The sequence below is a fragment of the Dicentrarchus labrax genome, unplaced genomic scaffold (assembly GCF_905237075.1).
Source record: "Dicentrarchus labrax unplaced genomic scaffold, dlabrax2021, whole genome shotgun sequence".
Classification (NCBI taxonomy): domain Eukaryota; kingdom Metazoa; phylum Chordata; class Actinopteri; family Moronidae; genus Dicentrarchus; species Dicentrarchus labrax.
The window spans coordinates 27,204,176-27,224,671 of record NW_026136702.1 but is presented as its reverse complement, the minus strand read 5'-3'; the positions used below and the strand labels follow the sequence as shown (position 1 = coordinate 27,224,671).

Sequence of the window (20,496 nt, the reverse complement as noted above, 5' to 3'; positions counted from 1 at the left end):
ATGAAATCTTTAAAACTTCTAACAGAAATTAAGGCACAAAAATTATATGATAACTTAAAGAATTTTCCCACTGAAAAGGATAGTTAAATTTGATTTGAATCCCCCTCATGAAAGCAATGTTTATTCCATTTTATATATATTTTATTTATTTTATTTTTTTGACTATTTATTTTGAGATGTTTATTTTCATTTTATTTCAATTGCTCCGAATTTATTGTATTGAAGCACTAATGTGTATGTTGTTATTGTGAATTGGCTTGCACTAATGTTGGATGATGTTCACCTGGCATTCTCTTTACACTTGTGAAATGTATGTACTATGAAAAGTGCCAGAATTGTTTATTGTTTATTTTTGTACTTTTTCAATAAAGCTAAACAAAAAAAAAAAGTATAAATAGTTACGGCGCTCCTGTGACGTCACATTGTCACGCGACAGGTCAAGAACTGCGAGTATACCAAGCGCTTAAGAGGGGTAAGAGAGAGAATAAGTGAAGTGACCTGTCACAATAAAAATCCAGGTAAATCGCTCAAAATATATATTTTTTTTTACCTAACTGGATCAGGAGTGTCCCTTTGTCTTTGAAAGTGACAGTAGAATTTAGAAAGTTTCCCAGGCACAAGTCGATGGAGTAGGGCGTTTTAGGTTTGTAGTTGGTCTAAGCCTATACTGTCAATGGCCTGAGCCCCTTCCAGACAGAGTCCTTGGCTGAGAACTGGTGTTGACATTTCTCAGAGTACTGTTCTTTCGCCTTGCTAAACTTTGACTCTTTAAACATGTCCCTGTGCCCACTCCTGAACACTTAACTGTCTGTGTTTGGCTGTGAACTATGTTAGTCATTGTTATAACTCACCCTGGTGGTGATGGTAGCCTACACAACAGTCCAGAGGCTGGTGTATGACGTCACATGTGAATGTGGGTTTATCAAATCTACAGTAAAGCACATTCAGGTCGTCAGCCAGTTGGTTCTCCAAAGCGATGGTCTCCTGTAGCTGCTGATGTCCTTGTAGGCCTCTCCACAGTGACCTTACAAAAACTGATGAAGATGTCACAGTGTAAAAAACTCACAGGGGGAGTAGAAAGGTTTGCAGTTTATGAAAAAAGATTCCAGATTAGGAGATCAGTGCTGCAGGATCACTGTCACACCATTACACCAGCCACTGTTAGTGTAAAAACAGGGACCTCCACCTTTTGTTTTGCTGGAGAGTTCTGCCTGCCGGCCCTGAAAAGTTGGAAGCCTGCCAACTGTAGTGTATTCGATCCACACAGCCACATTTCCTTAAAGCATAAAACAGAAGATGAAAAAAAGTCTCCGTTTTTCCCCACCAGTAGCTGAAGTTCATCCAGTTTGTTGCACACTGTCCACGCTGGCAGAGACGCACGAGCGCACCAGCTTGTTTCTCTCTCCTCCCACATTTCACTGCATGAGCAAAGGTGAGTGCACCTTTGAGAAGAATGTCCAATAACACCATGGACAAGAGGAAATAGATCAGCTGGGGTTGTTCCTGTGATGTTCATAAGCTCTTCTCTGATGAAAGAGCTTGTTTTATTGTAGCAAAAAACTGAATTAACAATCTCAACCACCTCTAATCGTTATTTTTTAAATCATAATTCGCCACTAAGTAGGCCTACAATTTATATCCAAACCAAAAACTCTGCGTCTTTGTAGCTAGTATACCAGGGACACACAAGGCTGAAGTGCAGCAAAGCACGGTTCACTTTTAGTCCATAGTAAGATCTTTCCTGACAAGTAGCAATTGATGTGCCTGTAATTTATGTTCAATGAGTGGGATAATCTGAAGGGTGGAGCAACAAGTAGGCACAAACTGAAACTGACGCGTATTACACGCACAACCGCCCGCTGCCTGAGTTAAATTAGCTTGAACCTTTTCCTACACGACACGCACTACCGACAACCACTGATAACTACAATGGATGAGACTGATCCCTGCTGTTTAGAGTTTCCTGAACTATATAACTGTTTTCAGGACATTAACAGGAAGGCATTTGCACAGGCATTGTCACACGTAGAGCAGGCATTGTACACTGCTTCTGCCTGTCTATTCACATGAGGAGCGCAGTGAGACCCTCCAGATCCAGAGACAGAAGAGAGGCTGTGGTGCAGTTTACTTGAGTAAACTGAAGTTGTGGAGACAGTATTAAGAGACAGACACATCACTGATTTTCTATTAGATTTGTTTAAAATGAGAAAAATATAGAAAATTGCCAGCCTGATTCTTTAAGCGAATGTGCCTGTGTGGAATGCTATGGCGGTTGGAATATTATGTTCACTGACACTCATGAAGGCTGGACTTTCAGTCACAGTCAGGGCTGGACTAACCCTTGTGGGGCAAAGATGTGAGCCCTTGTTTCACATTATTTCTCCATTCCAGTTCATGTTAATCATTTACTCATATTATCACAAACTAATTGCCACACATGAATTTAGTGTCTTGGTCCCAATCTATGCCGCCTTGTCAGGTAGGTAATCCAGTCTTGACTGCAATTTAATTACGTTGTCAGATAGATAGATAGATAGATAGATAGATAGATAGATAGATAGATAGATAGATAGATAGATAGATAGATAGATAGATAGATAGATACTTTATTTATCCCGAGGGAAATTCAAGTATCCAGTAGCATACAAAATACAAAATATACATTAAGCATACATTAAACTAAAATTAAAAACCCTAACCGTAAGAATAGAATTACATATACATATATAATATATAAAATTAACAGTCACTCACCAAATGCATGAATGCATTCATTTAAGAGAGCATCAAGAGATGCTGCCTTTCCCAATGTGGATGATCCCATAGTGATGGACAGAGGTCAACAGTTCACTGCTCACTGCTCCGGACCAATCAGGGTTTTCCTGGGAGCAGGAGAAAGACAGATCAGTAAGATAATATTTATATGATTGGGAAAAAAATTTAACCAAACTGTTAGTATGAGAATAAATGCATTTTGCTAGTTTGCTAGTTTTGTGTTCATGTAAAGTCAAATTTGTCCATGTACTGTTTGTCATCAATAAAACTGTTAAAGGTCCAGTGTGTAACATTTAGGAAGATCTAATGGCAGAAATATAATATAAAATTCATAGGTATGTTTTCATTAGTGTATAATCACATGAAAATAAGAATTGTGTTTGTGTTACCTTACAATGAGCCATTTTTATTTGCAAAGGGAGCGGGTCCTTTTCTACGGAGGCTACCATGTTGAACCACCATGTTTCTACAGTTGCCCAGAACAGATAAACCTAATACAGGCTCTAGATTGCATTTTGCAGCCGCCATAGATTATCCTACATGCTTGGAAGGCTTAACTGTATTCAGATGTTTGCAATCTGCAACTTTAACACTAGATACCACTAAATCCTACATACTGGTCCTTTAAGCTCATAGGCATGTGCTCATTATGCAAATCAATTTGACCTCAGAGCAATGTTAATCTATATTGACTCTTTATTTGTCTCCTTTAAAAAGGAGCAAAGCAGGCAGTTTTTGACAATATTTTTTGCATGCACACCAAACATATTAAGGCTTCCCTGTGTCCACCAAAACAGATTTTTTTTAGCCAACAATGCCAGAATTACACAATTAATGACAAAATAACACTTTATAGAGTAACAATATTAATTTAAGTTAGGGACAGAATTGACACTGTAGAACGGAACTGGTAGGCTATTGGGTGGGCATTTGAATACAATTTATTAAAGTAAAGGATGTATAAGTTTTGTACTTTTGCCAGTACCAAAAAAGACAGAAAACATTTCATAAATCATAATATTCTGAAAGATGCACTGATCATTTAAATTTTTCAGTGGATGATTGGATGTAAACTATAACCATAAAATGCTGAAGTACAGTGGCCCAGAGGTGAAAAGAAGCAAATTAAGAAAACATCTTCACAAACAATACAACATTGCATTTAGAAAAATATGCTGCAAATTGAGAAGACACAACCAAATACAGAAAACACAACCAAATACAGAAAATTACTATTTACATATGTAAACACAGTTTTATGAATGTAGGTGAACCTGTACCAGTGACTATAACCCTTCAGGAGCACGATACCAATTTAACCGATAAAACCTGGTGAAGGTTGATGAGGATGCCTAGCTAGCCGCATTGCACACCTCCCCAAAAGGATGCGCCTGGAAAGAGCACCCATGAAGCGGCCATTCCCCTTGTAGATTGTGCCACAAGCCTTAACAGGGAGACCGGTTTTCACATTATTTTATATCATTTTAGGATTACATAAGCAAGTTGCACTGGTATAAGATGGTGTAATACGATTCAGCCAAAAACAGACAAACAAAACAACAAAAAGCACAAACAGAGAAGTTTGAAGGAGCTAGTCATCCAGCTGTAGCATCTGAATGCGCAGCCAGTGCCATATATATTGCAATATGTATTCTTGTTACTGCCATTTCCATATCATTAGGTCCTTCCACTGTAGGGCAGCCTTTATTTCTTTCTTTCTCATTTCTTCAGGCCGTTTCTAGCAGAGCTGTAGTGTCTGTTAGATGGGGCCCTTCTATTCATGTCAATGTTTCTATCCGTAATGAGGATATTTTTAACCCATGATATGACTTTTTATCAAAAATGTTGACGTTTATATTTACAGGTTGGATATTATACCCTTGATGATATTTTTTCTCTCGACAGTAATATTTAGATAACCCACATTGTTATTTTTACACATGCCAGGGTTATTTGTAACCACAGCTATGAAAGTTATTGAAATAACTTTTTTATATATGCATGAGTTGACATTTTTAACTCAACAATAATAATCAAAGATAAAAATCCCAAAACTGATAGGATTTATTGAGACCATGTCTATTAGACCATAACTATTTAAAAAAAATCTCTCCAAATCATGCTACCATTTGAGTTTAAAGCAGCCTTAATTGATCATTCTGGCCACATGAGAGCAGAGGAACAAGTAATGGCTTAATTGCTGAAACGTATTACCTATGACAGAAATAGCCCACAGTCAGCAGAGAAGGAAGTGTGGGGCTTGGATTAAGGAACAGTAAACTTTGAGACAGTCCACCCAGCCAGATAAGCAGGACCAGCCAGGTCGGCGGGTGCTGTAACCTCAGGAGAAGGGGAAAAAATCTGGGATAGGAGCTATGATGGACAGAGACCTACTCAGTCAATATCCCTGATCAGCACTCAATGGGCAGGCCGTGTTCTAAGCCGATAGAGAGCAGAACAAGAGGAGGTGGACTGTTTATATTGATGATGCTTGCTGCTCAAATGCAATTAAAGTGGGTGTTGTTGCTGCTGTTTACATTCCCCCTGAAGCAAATTCGAAAGATGTGCTGCAGAATTTAAAAAAAAAGTTGCCAGGTGCCTCATTAGCTCAGTCGATAGAGCTGGCGTCCCATGCCCTTTGCTGCGGGTCATCCCCTTTCTCTCCCCCCTTTCCTGTCTACCTTCAGCTGTCTCTATCAATTAAGGCAATAAAATAAAAAATAGTCTATATTACACACATATGGAGCAACATTAGCATGCTTTTAAGGTCAAATTTCTGAACACCTGACAAAAGTAGATATATTCACTCTCCTTTGAGTTCTGTTTTGGTCTCCACTAATTTCTTTGGCTCTTTAGCTGTTAAATGCTCCACAATGTACACTTATATACTATAGCAGTGAACAAGGTTGATGACAGACACTAAAATGGGAAAAATGTGGCCATAAAACAAAACAATAAACTAAAGTTGGGTGATAATTCTCTGTGGGTTTGAAACCACAAGTGACCCCTTAAACATTGCACATTTGTTATGTTGTTAATGGGATGGCTGTGGTTTAGGAGGTTTATCAGGTCATCCACTAATTAGAAGGCTGGCAGTTCGATCCAAGCTTCCTCCTGCCGCACACTGAAATGTATTAGCATTTTGTCCTTAAAGCTGATGTGTTAGAAGCAAAGAAAAGTTAATGCTGGGGTGCCCAGGTGGCCATAATGTTATGGCTGATCAATGTAAAAAACAAATAGAAAAGACATCACTTGCACATAATCGCTAAAATTTAATTTATTCTTTGATGCTTGTGTAAACATAATCAGTGTGTGTGTTTGTCTGTGCACACAGTTGAGTGAATGAAAGCATTGTTCCTTGAGTGTAAATGGATAAGATCTTAAAAGGGACTATGCTGAGATGTGGTCATTCCTAATGTGTCTAGTAATTGCCGTACGCACATTACCAAAAAGTTCTTATTCATAAATAATACTAAGAGCAATAGCCTTTGCCTTATGTATGTAATTTATTTATGTGATTGCAGTAACCTTATATAACCCCTCTACCAGTCAGGGTGTGTCTGTCACTTAGCAATCCCACAGACTTTTGTTGCACTAATATGTGTAAATCCCTTTTTGTGGATCATAGTCCTGATTAAGAATTGTCATAGATCCATAGAATCAATGCCCACTGTGGCATACATGTAATTGTCAGCTGTATAACAACTTAATTGATAATATGGCTACAAGTATACATACATACATACATACATACATCTTCATCCGCTCAGGTGGCAGGGGGAACAAGTTCAGCAGGGGACCCCAAACTTCCCTTTCCCTGGCCACATCGGCCAACTCTGACTTGGGGATCCCGAGGCGTTCCCAGGCCAGTGTTGAGATATAATCCCTCCACCTGGTCCTCGGTCTGCCCCGTGGCCTCCTCCCAGCTGAACGTGCCAGGAACACCTCCCTCGGGAGGTGCCCTGGAGGCATCCTCATCAGATCCCCGAACCATCTAAGCTGGCTCCTTTCGACACAAAGGAGAAGCGGCTCTACTCCGAGTCCCTCGCGGGTGTCCAAACTTCTCACCCTATCCCTAAGGGAGACACCGGCCACCCTCCTGCGGTAACCCATTTCAGCCGCTTGTACCCAGGATCTCGTTCTTTCGGTCACGACCCATCTCTCATGACCATAGGTGAGGGTAGGAACAAAGATTGACCGGTAGATCGAGAGCTTTGCCTTTTGGCTCAACTCTCTTTTTGTGACAACAGTGCAATAAAGGGACCGCAATACCGCCCCTGCTGCCCCGATTTTCCGGCCAATCTCCTGCTCCATTCTACCCTCACTCATGAACAAAACCCCGAGGTACTTGAACTCCTTCACTTGGGGTAAGGACTCACTCCCTACCCGGAGTAGACAATCCACCGGTTTCCTGCTGAGAACCATGGCCTCCAATTTAGAGGTGCTGATCCTCATCCCAGCCGCTTGACACTCAGCTGCGAACCGATCCAGTGAGTGCTGAAAGTCACAGGCCGATGATGCCATCAGGACCACATCATGCACAAAAAGCAGCGATGCAATCCTCAGCCCACCAAACTGCAACCCCCCCCCCCCCCCACGACTACACCTCAATATCCATGATTGAGGTGTAGTCGTGGGAATGAAAGTCACAAACAGGATTGGTGACAAAGTGCAGCCCTGGCGGAGGCCAACACCCACTGGAAACGAGTCCGACTTACAACCAAGAATCCGGACACAACTCTCGCTTTGGAAATACAGGGCTTGGATGGCCCTGAGAAGTGGCCCCCTCACCACATACTACCGCAGCACTTCCCACAGGATATCCTGGGGAACCCGGTCATATGCCTTCTCCAAATACACAAAGCACATGTAGACCGGATGGGCATACTCCCAGGCCCCTTCCAGGACACCTGAAAGAGTAAAGAGTTGGTCTGTTGTTCCACGACCAGGACAGAACCCGCACTGTTCTTCTTCAATCAGAGGTTCGACAATCGTCCGGACCCTCCTTTCCAGCACCTTACAGAAAACTTTCCCATGGAGGCTGAGTAGTGTGATGCCTCTGTAATTTGCACACACCCTCTGGTCCCCCTTTTTACATAGGGGAACCACCACCCCAGTCCGCCACACCTTCGGCGCTGTCCCTGACTTCCACGCAATGTTGAAGGCGTGTCAACCAAGACAGTCCCTCAACACCACAGCCTGCCACTGTGGAGTTGTTTGACTACCTCAGTGACTTCCCGCAGGGAAATTGATGCAGATCCCCCATCGCACTCCAGCCCTGCCTCTATCACAGAGGGTGGGTTTGTTGGTCTAGTCGGGTTCAGGAGTTCCCCAAAGTGTTCCTTCCACCGCTCAATTAAATCCCAGTTGAGGTCAGACAATCCAAACAATGTCCCATCCCCGCTGTACACAGCTTGAATGGTTCCCCGCTTCCCCCTCCTGAGGTGTCGGACGGTTTTCCAGAAGCACCTGGGTGCCGTCTGAAAGTCCTTCTCCATGACCTCTCTGAACTCCTCCCACACCCGCTGTTTTGCTTCCCTCACAGCTGCTGCTGCAGTCCTTCGGGCCTGCCAGTACCCTGCAACTGCCTCAGGAGTCCCCCAAGATAACATATCCCGGAAGGCCTCCTTCTTCAGTCGGACAGCTTCCCTGACCACCAGTGTCCACCACCGTGTTCAAGGGTTACCGCCCCTTGAGGCACCAAAGACCTTAAGACCACAGCTCACAGTAGCAGCTTCAGCAATAGAAGCTTTGAACATCAACCACTCCGGTTCGATGTCCCCCGCCTCCACAGGAATGTAGGAGAAGCTCCGCCGGAGGTGGGAGTTGAAGGTCTCTCGGAAAGGGGCCTCCTCCAGACGTTCCCAGTTTACCCGTACTACACGTTTGGGTTTACCAGGTCTGTCCAGTGGCTTCCCCTGCCACCTAACCCAACTCACCACCAGATGGTGATCAGTTGACAGCTCCACCCCTCTCTTTACCCGAGTGTCCAATACATGCGGCCTCAGGTCTGATGATACGATCACAAAATCGATTATAGATCTTTGGCCTAAGGTGCTCTGGTACCACGTACACTTATGAGCATCCCTATGTACAAACATGGTGTTCATTATGGACAATCCATGACTAGCACAGAAGTCCAGCAACAAAACACCACTCTGGTTCAAATCGGGGAGGCCGTTCCTCCCAATCACGCCCCTCCAAGTATCTCCATCGTGGCCCACATGTGCGTTGAGGTCTCCCAGGAGAACGATGGAGTCCCCTACTGGAGCCCTATACAGGACTTCATTCAGGGTCTCCAAGAAGGCCAAATATTCTGCACTGCTGTTTGGTGCAAAAGCACAAACAACAGTCATAGTTACACCCCCCACAGATCATAGGCGTAGGGAGGCGACCCTCTCGTCCACCAGGGTGAACTCCAACGTAGCGGCGCTCAGCCGGGGGGCTAGTTAGTATCCCCACACCAGCCCGGCGCCTCACACCTTGAGCAACTCCAGAGAAGAATAAAGTCCAACCCCTATCCAGGAGTAAGGATCCAGAGTCTCGACTGTGCATAGAAGTAAGCCCCCCCCAGATCTAATTGATAGCGCTCCACCTCCCGCACCAGTTCCGGCTCCTTCCCCCCCAGCGAAGTGACATTCCACGTCCCCAAAGCTAGCTTTTGCTGCCCGGGTCTGGTCTGTCTAGGCCCTCTGCCTTTACTGCCACCCATTTGGCCACGTCACTCTTTCAGGCTGTGCCCGGCCGGGGCTACCAGTAATTATTTACAATTGTAGGAAAAGCCAAAGATACCCCACTTTTATTTGGGAGTGGTTACAGCTACCCATCTGATTGTAAGGTCTTAGTTATAGGAACAGTGTGTAGGATTCAGTGGCATCTTGAAGTGAAGTTGCAGATTGCAACCGTTTGAATACAGCACAGTCTTTCAAAGCATGCAGGAGAAACTATGGTGGCTACGAAACTAGAATGGTAGAATGCTATCTAGAGCTCATGTTTGGTTTGTAAGTATGTTCTGGGCTACTGTAGAAACATGGCAGCTCAACATGGCAGACTCCTTAGAAGAGGACCTGCTCCCTCTGTAGATAAAAACAGCTTATTCTAAGGTAACAACAACAACAATTCTTGAAGAGAATTCATCTAGCCAAGCTCTAACGTTTGTAACCAAACCACACTCTGGCTTGCTTGTGGCAAATTCCATCTCAACAATCAATCAGTTGAATTTACTGCTGACTAGAAGTCCATAGTACAACTATGAGCTATACAAGGTTGTTAAGACAGCTGATCTATTGTGCATATCCTGTGTCTTGACACCAGGGAATACAGTAGCTAGAGGATGTTGGAGTATACAGTATGTAACAGATTCAGGGTACTGTGAGAATTACTTTTTCTCTGTTATAATGTTAATGTTTGGGGCGGCAGTAGCTCAGTGTGTAGGGACTTGGCTTGGGAACCGGTTCAAGTCCCACAGACCACAAAATATGGAGTGTGGACTGGTAGCTGGAGGGGTGCCAGTTTCACCTCCTGTGCACTGCCGAGGTGCCCTTGAGCAAAGCAACCTAACCCCAAGCTTGCTCATGGGGCGCTGTTAATGTTGCAGCCCCATCACTCCACCATCTCTCTCCCTGTTTGCATGTCCACAAGTGCATGAAAGTGTGTATTTCAGCCTGGGTGTGTGTGTGTGTATAAAAAAAAGAGTGAAAAGAACAATTTCCCCTAGGGGATTAATAAAGTATATCTTCTTCTTCTTCTTCTTCTTCTTCTTCTTCTTCTTCTTAATGACTGGCATTGTTAGGTGCTGGTAAGGGATTTGTCTCTATGATGGCATTGCCTTGGTGAATCTATGGCCCACATCCTTTTTAAATCCTTGTTTAGCCAGGTGACATGAATAATAGCATGTTGGTCTTTAAAGGAGCAGGGTTGTAGCCTTTTCTGACATGTGACTTTGTTTAAGGTACTATATTTCTCATGACCCTATAGTAATAAAAGTAGTCATGTAAATATGTGAGTTTGATATGCAGTGCTTTTGGATACTTCAAGAGCATAGGGTCAGCACCAAATAGATTCCATCCGTCTATTATTTATACCTGCTCCTCATGTGCAGGGTCACAGTGGGATAGAGGTTGTGTGTGCCTTACACATGACCTGATAACAGAAATTGTTGTACCAAAACATTCACCATCTATCCACAGACTCACACCAGCAACTATCAAAGGATACTTTGATACAGTAGGGAAAACAAATGTGGATATTTTGTTGTGACATTTCGCATTTTTTTCAGTATGTCTTCGTATGCTGATAGGTATTGCAATATAAGATTGCTCAACCTAGTCTTGTAAGGAAAAAACCTTCCCGCCTTGATATGGCAGTGACATTGCGGCAGTAAAAAAAAATGGGGGGGGTTAGGTGTGGGCTGTAGATGCTAGGTGGGATCATAATTGTTGAATCCTGACATGACATGCCATGACAGAATTTTAAGACAATACACCCTCTGATGACAATGTTGGTTGCAATTGCAGTGTGGCACGGTCCGTAGTTTTTCTGCTCACTGACTCCATGGGAAGAGAAGCAACTTGCACAAGCAACGTTTTTTTTAAATTATTATTTCATAAAAGACAATAACAGCAGTAACTAACTGTTCCTATCACAAATCTAAATCTAGTGAAATTGAGAATAACATAGCTGATTCCTTGTTCAAGCTTGTTCTTGGGATAAGACTCATTTGTTGGTCCTAATCTTGACTTTTGAGGTAGCCTATGCTTTGATTTAAGCAGTAACCTACATTTAAATCACACTTACTTCTAAGTAACACAGAGCACAGGGCTGGACTCTCTGGTGACAGTGGCATACTGGACAACACCCACCATCCTCTGCACAACACCTTCACCAGGCAGAGGAGTGTGTTCAGTGGCAGACTGCTGTCCCAGTCTAGCTCCACCAACAGACTCAATTCAATTTTTCAATTCAATTTTATTTGTATAGCGCCAATTCATAACAGAAGTTATTTCAGGACACTTTTCAAATAGAGTAGGTCTAGACCGAACTCTTTAAAACATTATTTACAGATACCCAACAGTACCACCATGAGCAAGCACTTGGCGACAAGGGCAAGGAAAAACTGCATGTTAAAAGGCAGAAACCTAGGACAGATCCTTCGGCTCTAGGTGGGTGGTCGTCTGCCTCGACCAGTTGGGGTGAGAGAGAGAGAGAGAGACAGAGAGAGACAGAGAGAGACTCAAAAACTCTTTCGTCGCCCTGGCCATCAGACTGTACAACAGGTCTCATAAAGGCAGGGAGGACAACAGATAATAGACAATGGACAATTTCTATCTGTATTTTGCAGATCCATTTGCACTGTTTTACTTCCATTTGCACTGTCTCTATCTAAGTAAAATACAGGAAATCTGCACAATCAAAGCAAGTTGCTTGCCACCGACGCAACTTGTGTGACACAGAGATCCCTCACAAACAACAAACAGGCCAATCTGAAACTTCTACAAGTGTTCTCTCTCACGTTGTCTGTGTAGACATTGTGCTGCTTTCATGGTAGGTCAAACATTATTGCATTATATGTCAACTGCTACGGGATACACACACTGACACATTCTTATGTTATTCATCCTTTTGATTTCACAGCTCAGCTGTGCATGTTACAGTCAGCTGTGCCCTTTAGCATGACTTGTGCTTTTCTGCCTCCACAATGGGTCACTGTGTCTCTGCCTCTGGTTTACGGATGCGTCATTGTGTGCTTTATCAGTGACATACACTGCTTGTAGGGGCAAACACGTACACGTACATTCAGACAGAAAGTCTAATAAAGACGAACACCTGTACAGACACACAGTACTCGCTATTAAATAGCCCTGCCATACACACATCTGTTTAACGCTCACAGAAACAAAACGACAGTATAATCCCATCTTTAACTTGAACTTCTTACCACACACACAGCCCAACACTGACAGCAAAATAAATCCATAACTGAGAAACTCCTTGCTAAAGCAGTAATTTTGTTCATTCATTTTGCAAGGCAACAGCCGCCAGCCTTTAAATCTTATTCTTGCTGTCACAGAAAAAAATTAATTACACAAACTACACAATCTATATTCCACAAGTGATCAAATCTTACCCCCTAAACAGCAGTGTAACAGCAATCATCCAGGCTAAAGATCAGTCCCTTCACTGAGATAAATGTAACTGCTGCTGGATGCTGCAGGCTGCTACTGGCTGTTAAGCAGAGAGACTCCAATGGTGGAGTGCATACTACACTATGACCTCCTCTTCTTGTTGGTAAACATAGCAGCCTGGAGCAGCAGCAGTCCTGCCATGTGACCTTACACACACACACACACACACACACACACACACACAAGGTTGATTACATCTGTGAGAGCCATCCGCTGATTACACTTAACCCTGCCTTTATCTTAATTACCACTATGTGCTTAAATTCTAACGTGCACACTTTGAGAGCAGGGACACCACATAATTAAATTATATTTATTATAATAAAATTGTTAACTAGAAAATTCCTAAAGCAATTTTGATTGTGCCTTGCTCTGGCCCGTGACACTGGCCCATACATTACTGACATTGCCGAGTAGTTTACAGTACAATGAGGGGAGACACCCGTGTTTAATTCGGCGTCCGCGTGATCCACTAACAACCACGTATTTTAATGACAAATCTTGTTTTTTCCATCTATTGCCACGGTCTTCTCCCACTGAAATAGTGAGGCTGGTAACGAGTTTATGCGACAAAGTCGGCCAAAAAGTTGGTATTTATGTATTATATTGATGCCGAATTAACAAGAAGACTGTTGAGATATGATGAGTTTTTTCTTGTGTTTCTACAGTTATGTGCTTTTATGTAAGCGCAAATAATTGTTAATATATGGTATTTCTTAAATGGAGTTTGGCATAATATTGTCCTGGGATTATGCAGGAAGCGTCATGGTTTAATTAAAATTGCTAAAGTAACTAAATAAGTAATAACCACAATGGTGGGAATAATAAGTATGTAGTTATAATAATAATGATAATAATAGTAATAATAATAACAACAATAATAAGTAATGCTTTCAATAATATGAATAACAATATTTATATTAATAAATAATACATAATTAAGAAAGAAAACTATTCTTACTGTGCAGTCCTAGGCAGTTACAACAGTCTGAGTTCTTCCTCACAAAATAAATCTAACTTGATGTTTTATTACATTACTAAATCTGTATTACTTGTGTCAGGTGTAACAAGTTGAAATAGATGGCTAATTAAGAATTTCAGTGTCTTTTGTGACGTTTAATTAGCACAGTAATCCTTTGTCCTCTCTAGCTAGCGAGTGCTAGCACATTCATTCCTTGTTCTGTCTAGCTATCTGGCGCTAGAACATTAGTAGCTTATCCTCTCTAGCAAGCAAAGCATTTTAATTAGCTAGCCTTATAATACCTTCTTCTACCTTCTAATTCTCTTCAGCTAGCATTTTAATACCCTCTAATTCTCTTTAGGTAGCTAGCTAGAGCTAGCACACATAAACACATTAACCAAAGCTAGCGCTTAGCTACGTGCTAATCGCTAGCTAACCGCTAATCGCTAGCTGTGCGCTAATCGCTAGCTAACCGCTAATCGCTAGCTAAGTGCTAGCTTTGGTTAATGTGTTTAATTGTATTATGCTCCTGAAGGAGTGCTAATGTAAATTAAGGAACAGCTCATAGTAGGGTAAAATATTTAAGGTGTATTGAACTTATTTTGTGTTAATATTAAAATCATTCAGCTTTAAATTGTTTGTTTGTTAGCCGCCTTCTAATTATCTTTAGCTAGCCAGCTAGCGCTAGCTTATTAATGCCTTGTCATTCTCTGTAGCTAGCTGTGTGTGTGTGTGTGTGTGTGTGTGTGTGTGTGTGGCAGGCTTTGGTTGTCATGGCAATCAGGGGAGCCCACAGCAGCTGCGCGTGCTCTCTCTCTGTCTCTAACTCCTCAGAGAGACAGAAACATTTAAAATGAATCCCCTCGAACCCATGGCCAGGAACGACCGAAATGAAAACCGAAAACACCGTGGGCGTCGTCATCTTGTTGACTATAGCACTGCCGAGTTTCAGTGGCTAAAGTTAAAAAATGTGACCTGGGGAGATTGAGAGAGAAGAGGTTCAACGAGCTCCTTTCGAGATTCCTCCTCTCCATTTTAACATGGGAGTAGATGGGGCCGTGAGAGGGCGTTGCTGGCGCATCAGTGCGTCTCCCGCCAAAACTACTTGTCTGACAGCTTCAGCAGTAGTATCACTGCGACCCCAACGAATTTACCTACGTTTCTATCTATAAATTATTTCTGTAGAGTGAAATTTGTGGCCATGACAGCAGTTTACAAATTTATTTTTCCACAAATTTTTCTCTCTCCCCACACTCTAGCGATGATGTCACGCACTCTGGCAGTTTTTTTCAGTTGGAGGTTCTCGCAATACACACCTATTCATTTTTTGGACCGGTTTTTGGCGATTTACCGGCAAACCGTTTGGCGAAATTCTTAGAAAAGTCATAGCACTAATGTCCTCATCGAGCCGCACGTTTTGATACCTTTTTTGTGTATGTGCGACAAAAGCTGCGGGAGAAGAAGCGCGCCGAAAAAGCGTACGGAAGAATAATAAGCACGGGGAAGAGTAGTATTGTGCTTGCTTATGCAAGGCACAATAATAATTAAATATGAAGATGATTAAATTGTTGATTAAAGGTCCAGTGTGTAGGATTTAGTTGCATCTAGCAGTGTTGCAGATCACAACTCCCATGTTTCAGCCTACCATTTCAAGTGTGAAGGAGAAACTAAGGTGGCAAACACCCCTATCTACTGCTAGTGTTTGGTTTGTCCCTTCTGGGTTCCATGGGAAGCGACCTGCAGTATCTGTGGATAAAAAAGGCTCATTCTAAGGTAACAAGACCACCATGTTTAACCATCTTTCTACATTAGTGTTAGTTTCTTGGCCACTATAGTTTCACTTCACAGCCTGTTCTTATTCCCAGTTAGTTGCAATCTGCAACTTCACCACTAGATGCCACAAAATCTTACTCGACTGGTCCTTTAACTTAGATTGTTGTTAATTCATGTGTCAAAAGTCAGTCCATACAAGTCCTTTTTTTTATCCGTCCTGAAACCCACACCCAAACCATAATCCTTTACATTACATCGTTGCATATAGCGTTTTTATCATCATACTACAATGCAAACAATGCTGCTACCTTTTATTGCTTAGGGTGGCACAAAGACACATCTTAGATGAACGATTACTTGAGCAACTTGGCATATGTTGAGTCTTTATGAATCTGGCTCATAAATGTACAGACACTAGAAGAAATAACTGAAAGAAGCTGAGTTTATGGTGAGTTCTGACAAACACACAGGCATTAGGGATGGAGAGATTCACCGTTTTCAATCGGTGGTCTGAGACAGACGTTTGCGATGCGAGTGCACCGGTAGCTTCAGTGTGATTATTACATAGTTTATCTCCTCTGCACCCGTGTTTTCGAGACGCCTTGAACGCACCATCATTATCTTTTTGCGTGGCGCCGCAGACGCAGTTCGTTAGTAAACAGAAAAAATGGAGGGAAGCAACACAACAGGTGAAGAGGAGATATTAAGTGTACCTTGGAAGACACACAATAGTGCAGGAGTAGTGTGGACTCTGCACTTTGAAAAGAAAGACCTCTAGTTGATATACCTCAGTGTGAGCAATGTTTACAGTTTCTGTGGCTGTCAGTAATAGGGCGGCTGTGGCTCAGAGGCAGAGCGGGTCGTTCCTTAATCGGAAGGTTGTGGGTTCGATCCCCAGCTCCTGGTGCCACATGTCGAAGTATCCTTGAGCAAGATACTGAACCCCGAATTGCTCCCGCTGCCGTGCATCGGTGTATGAATGTTAGTTTCTGTTCGATGGACTTTGCCATCACTGAGTGAAAGTGTGTGTGAAAGGGTGAATGTGGCACGTAGTGTAAAAGCGCTTTGAGTGGTCGAAAGACTAGAAAGGCGCTATACAAGTACAGGTCCATTTACCAGTCAATAGTTAAATTTTTTACATTTGTAAGCAGTTGCAATTGTTTATTTTTGTTTAACTGTTATATTGTTGTATAAATCTCAATGATTTCTGCTCTCACTGCTCAGTTAGCCAACTAGAAGAGTGTCAGCTCAAGCACATCAGTCTGGTAGGCAGTAGTATGGGCATTGCACTATGATGAAGTTATTTGCACAATGCACATTGTTGATGTTGGGAAGTTTTATAAGTGTTTTGTAAAACATTGTGAAATTACAGACAGAGAACACTATTAGTAAAAGGACCTGAGAAAAGGACTGTTTTGTTTTATTTATTAAGAGGCCCAAAAGAAATTGCCCGAATACAATACATTTAGTGTTGTATAAGTAGAGAATGAGATTAAAAACACATGTAATGAAAAAAATATTTTTTGTTTATGATTTAGTGTTTATTAGGAATAAAACAATCCTCTGTCTGTACCATATTGAATTGCATCTTCTTTTCAAGTTGGATTTGTTGGTTTGCTTTATAGAAAACAATCAAGTATCAAATACATTAGAAACCAGATGTGGGCTTGTAAATTCTTTGTATTGTGTCGGTTTGAATCGCAGCATGAATCGTATCGAACCGAATCGCATTGTATAAAGTCAAATCGTTGTCAAATCATTAATGAATCGCATCGCATCGTGAACAAAGGTGAATCGTATCGCATCGTATTGGCAGGGGGCTCCACTGTATCGTTAATGTATCGTATCGGTAACTGCGTTGTTGGTTTTAATTCTGTGTGGGTTCATCAGTACCAGCAGACACATGGTATAGTTTAATCCAATAAATATTGATTAGTGCAGCTGTAATGTCTGAATTCATCTGCATTTTTATCATTCAGTGAAGATGACAGAAAGGAGATTTATTTAAAATTACTATATAATTTTAGATGAAGAAAAAGAGAAGATAGTTATTTATGTCAAAGCAAAGATACCATAGATTTCTGCAGTCATTTTCAGGCATAAAGTAAATGTAAAATACATCATAGAAATTAATTAATAAAATTTCACGGTAATTAAATGAATGCCTCAACTGTGTGCACCTAACTGTAATTGTAACCTAATGCATGTGCTAATTCAGGTTTCTAACTGTAGCTTGAAGAAGACTTATCTAAAACGCAGTGTTGTTCTTACAAGGATTTAAGACACACTGAACAGGTAGTGCATAAGGAATGAATTTGATGCTTGAAGCACACTAGACTCATGCGTAGTCACTGCTGCAGACAGATGTTACATCAACCCTGGGTTCAGACAGCTGGTAGGACAACTTAAGCATATGGCCTTTGGGTTTATATGAGTGTGTGTGTGTGTGTGTGTGTGTGTGTGTGTGTGTGTGTGTGTGTGTGTGTGGGCATGTGTGTTTGTGTGTGTGTCTGTGTGTTCACAGCCACTCACATTTTCTTTTTCATCAGTGAGTGCATAACCTTAACAGCCTGGTTAGTTAGTCTGGCTAATCCCACCTACTGTACTTCATTTGCTTCTAATAAAAGGTAATTAATGCAATAAAAAAACTGATGCACATTGTATATGCTTAGTTTCCCTTTATACCCCCAAATCTCTTTTACTGTGGCTATCCCTTCAGTATCAAGCAGCATCCTCGGTGGCTGGCAACTGAAGCCAACACTGAATTTACAAAAGCTGCAATTTGGAAATTCGGACAGCGCATTCTCAACCGCATGCACCAATGTAAATGCTACAAACAAATCCCTTGCCTACTTCCCACCTACAAACAGCTAAAAACACAATTTGCATTTCTGTTTGAAGTTTTAACAAAGTTCGGGAACAAAGACCACACCCCAAACTCCTCCATCCATCCATCCGTCCACGACCCTGATTTGAGAAATCCCTTCATCCCTCGACCCCAAACCCTTACCCTCTCATCTTCTCCATCCCTCGAACCTAATCCCTTCATCCTTCATCCCTCTTACAGTTTATTATCTTTGTTTACCTTTATTCATTATATGCAATAAACCATTATAATTCTATATTTTCATTGCCATGGTTAGTGAATATAATAATATATATGTAAACAAAGATAATTAAAGACCAATTGAGAGTATATTGGTGAATTTAGATAAAATGTGTAAGTCTGTTAAGACTTAACTTAATAATCACTTAACTACAAATCAACACTTGACAGCAACTCTACTGGTGTCAACCTGCACACATTTGTCACATTTTACATTCAGTGTGTATATACACCAATCAGCCATAATCAATTTCAATTCAATTCGATTCAATTTTATTTGTATAGCGCCAATTCATAACAGAAGTTATCTCAGGACACTTTTAAAATGGAGCAGGTCTAGACCGAACTCCTTATAACATTTACAAAGACCCAACAGTACCACCATGAGCAAGTACTTGGCGACGGGGGCAAGGAAAAACTGCCTGTTAAGAGGCAGAAACCTAGAACAGACCCTTTGGCTTTAGGTGGGTGGTCGTCTGCCTCAACCAGTTGGGGTGAGATAGAGAGAGAGAGAGAGAGTGAGAGAGAGAGACAGAGACATAGACATAGACAGAGACAGAGACAGACAGACAGGTGCACAGCAACAACAGTAGCAACAACTAGACCAATAGTAGTGACTGATGATGATGAACATGAAGAAGACGATGATGACAACGTCATATTAAAAAAAAATGCAAACAGCAGGTTTTTAGGGGATATATTTTTATATCAGCATTTTATATCATCTGTGTTTTTCCCAGCCAAGCAAGAAATGAAAGCCTGAAAACCTGCTCTCTTCCTATCAACCTTTTAAACACCTTCACCACCACCTTGTTCATGCCATAGAAAATAAATAGAATTGTGTTTTTATTTGAATTGTATATGAAGGGGTAGTTTGTATTTATATGAAACACATTTTAAAATGATTTATCATAATAATCTTGCAGGACTGTATTATAGGCAAGAGGGGGATGGAAGTATGGATGAATTTTCCACTGCAAACCTCTTTTCCACCTGAATGATGAACAAACACAATAGTCTAAAATGTGAATTAATCACACATTTAATTAATTACCCAACTGGCAGAAAATGTATCAACAACAAAACAACAACAAATGTATTCATCAATTATTAATTTAGATCATTTGATTCTAACATGCAAGTTAATGTGCACATCAATGAGTAATGTGTACTATACCCTTCTGATGCCCTTCACAGAGCCACTTGACATTCTGCAGAGTAAGGAGCACACAGCTTCACTTTATTTAAGTAAGTGTAGTAAGTAAGTAAGTGCTACCACTTCAGTTTCTTGTTACAGAGATAAAGATGATAAAGAGATCCACTGGTACCAAAAGAAAAAGGTTTCCTTTGACACTCCATTACCAAAAGATTTGGATCTATTATACAATAACATCCCTCTCAAAGAGCACAGGCTGATATACTGATGTACAATTGCTGCCACTTCATCTGAGAACATTTGCTTTTACAGAACACTCTACATAATGTTGGTATTTTTGATGAACTAGTTTAAAAAAAAAAACTCAGCTCTAAAGACAGGATGAGTGGACGGTCATTTTTCCCATGTTTATTAAAGTTTAAAGTAGAGTAACTTTTTCTTATTTACTGCTTGAATAAAACAGCAGTCATAGCAGCCCCTGCACCAGCCTATTTAACTTAAGAAGCCAATCAGCGATAAGGAAGACTAGTTAATAATAATA

The 20,496-nt window shown here is 41.4% G+C and overlaps 1 protein-coding gene across 8 annotated transcripts in view; it reads right to left on the bottom strand.

Moving 5' to 3' along the window:
* rasgrp3 (RAS guanyl releasing protein 3 (calcium and DAG-regulated)) overlaps positions 1–20,496 on the bottom strand; it is a 55,123-nt gene that overhangs the window by 23,730 nt on the left and 10,897 nt on the right. For 6 of the 8 annotated variants that reach the window (XR_007887510.1, XM_051423334.1, XM_051423323.1 and 3 more), the window contains exons 2-4: positions 2,755–2,882; positions 1,187–1,276; positions 852–1,034 (exon numbers count right to left, since the gene is read on the bottom strand). Coding sequence is in view for 7 of the 8 variants with exons in the window: in XM_051423334.1 (XP_051279294.1) it covers positions 852–1,034; positions 1,187–1,276; positions 2,755–2,824 (343 nt within the window). In the remaining variant the exon portion in view is untranslated. The remainder of the gene's footprint in view (positions 1–851; positions 1,035–1,186; positions 1,277–2,754; positions 2,883–20,496) is intronic. The other 2 variants (XM_051423278.1, XM_051423287.1) reach the window with 2 other exon arrangements.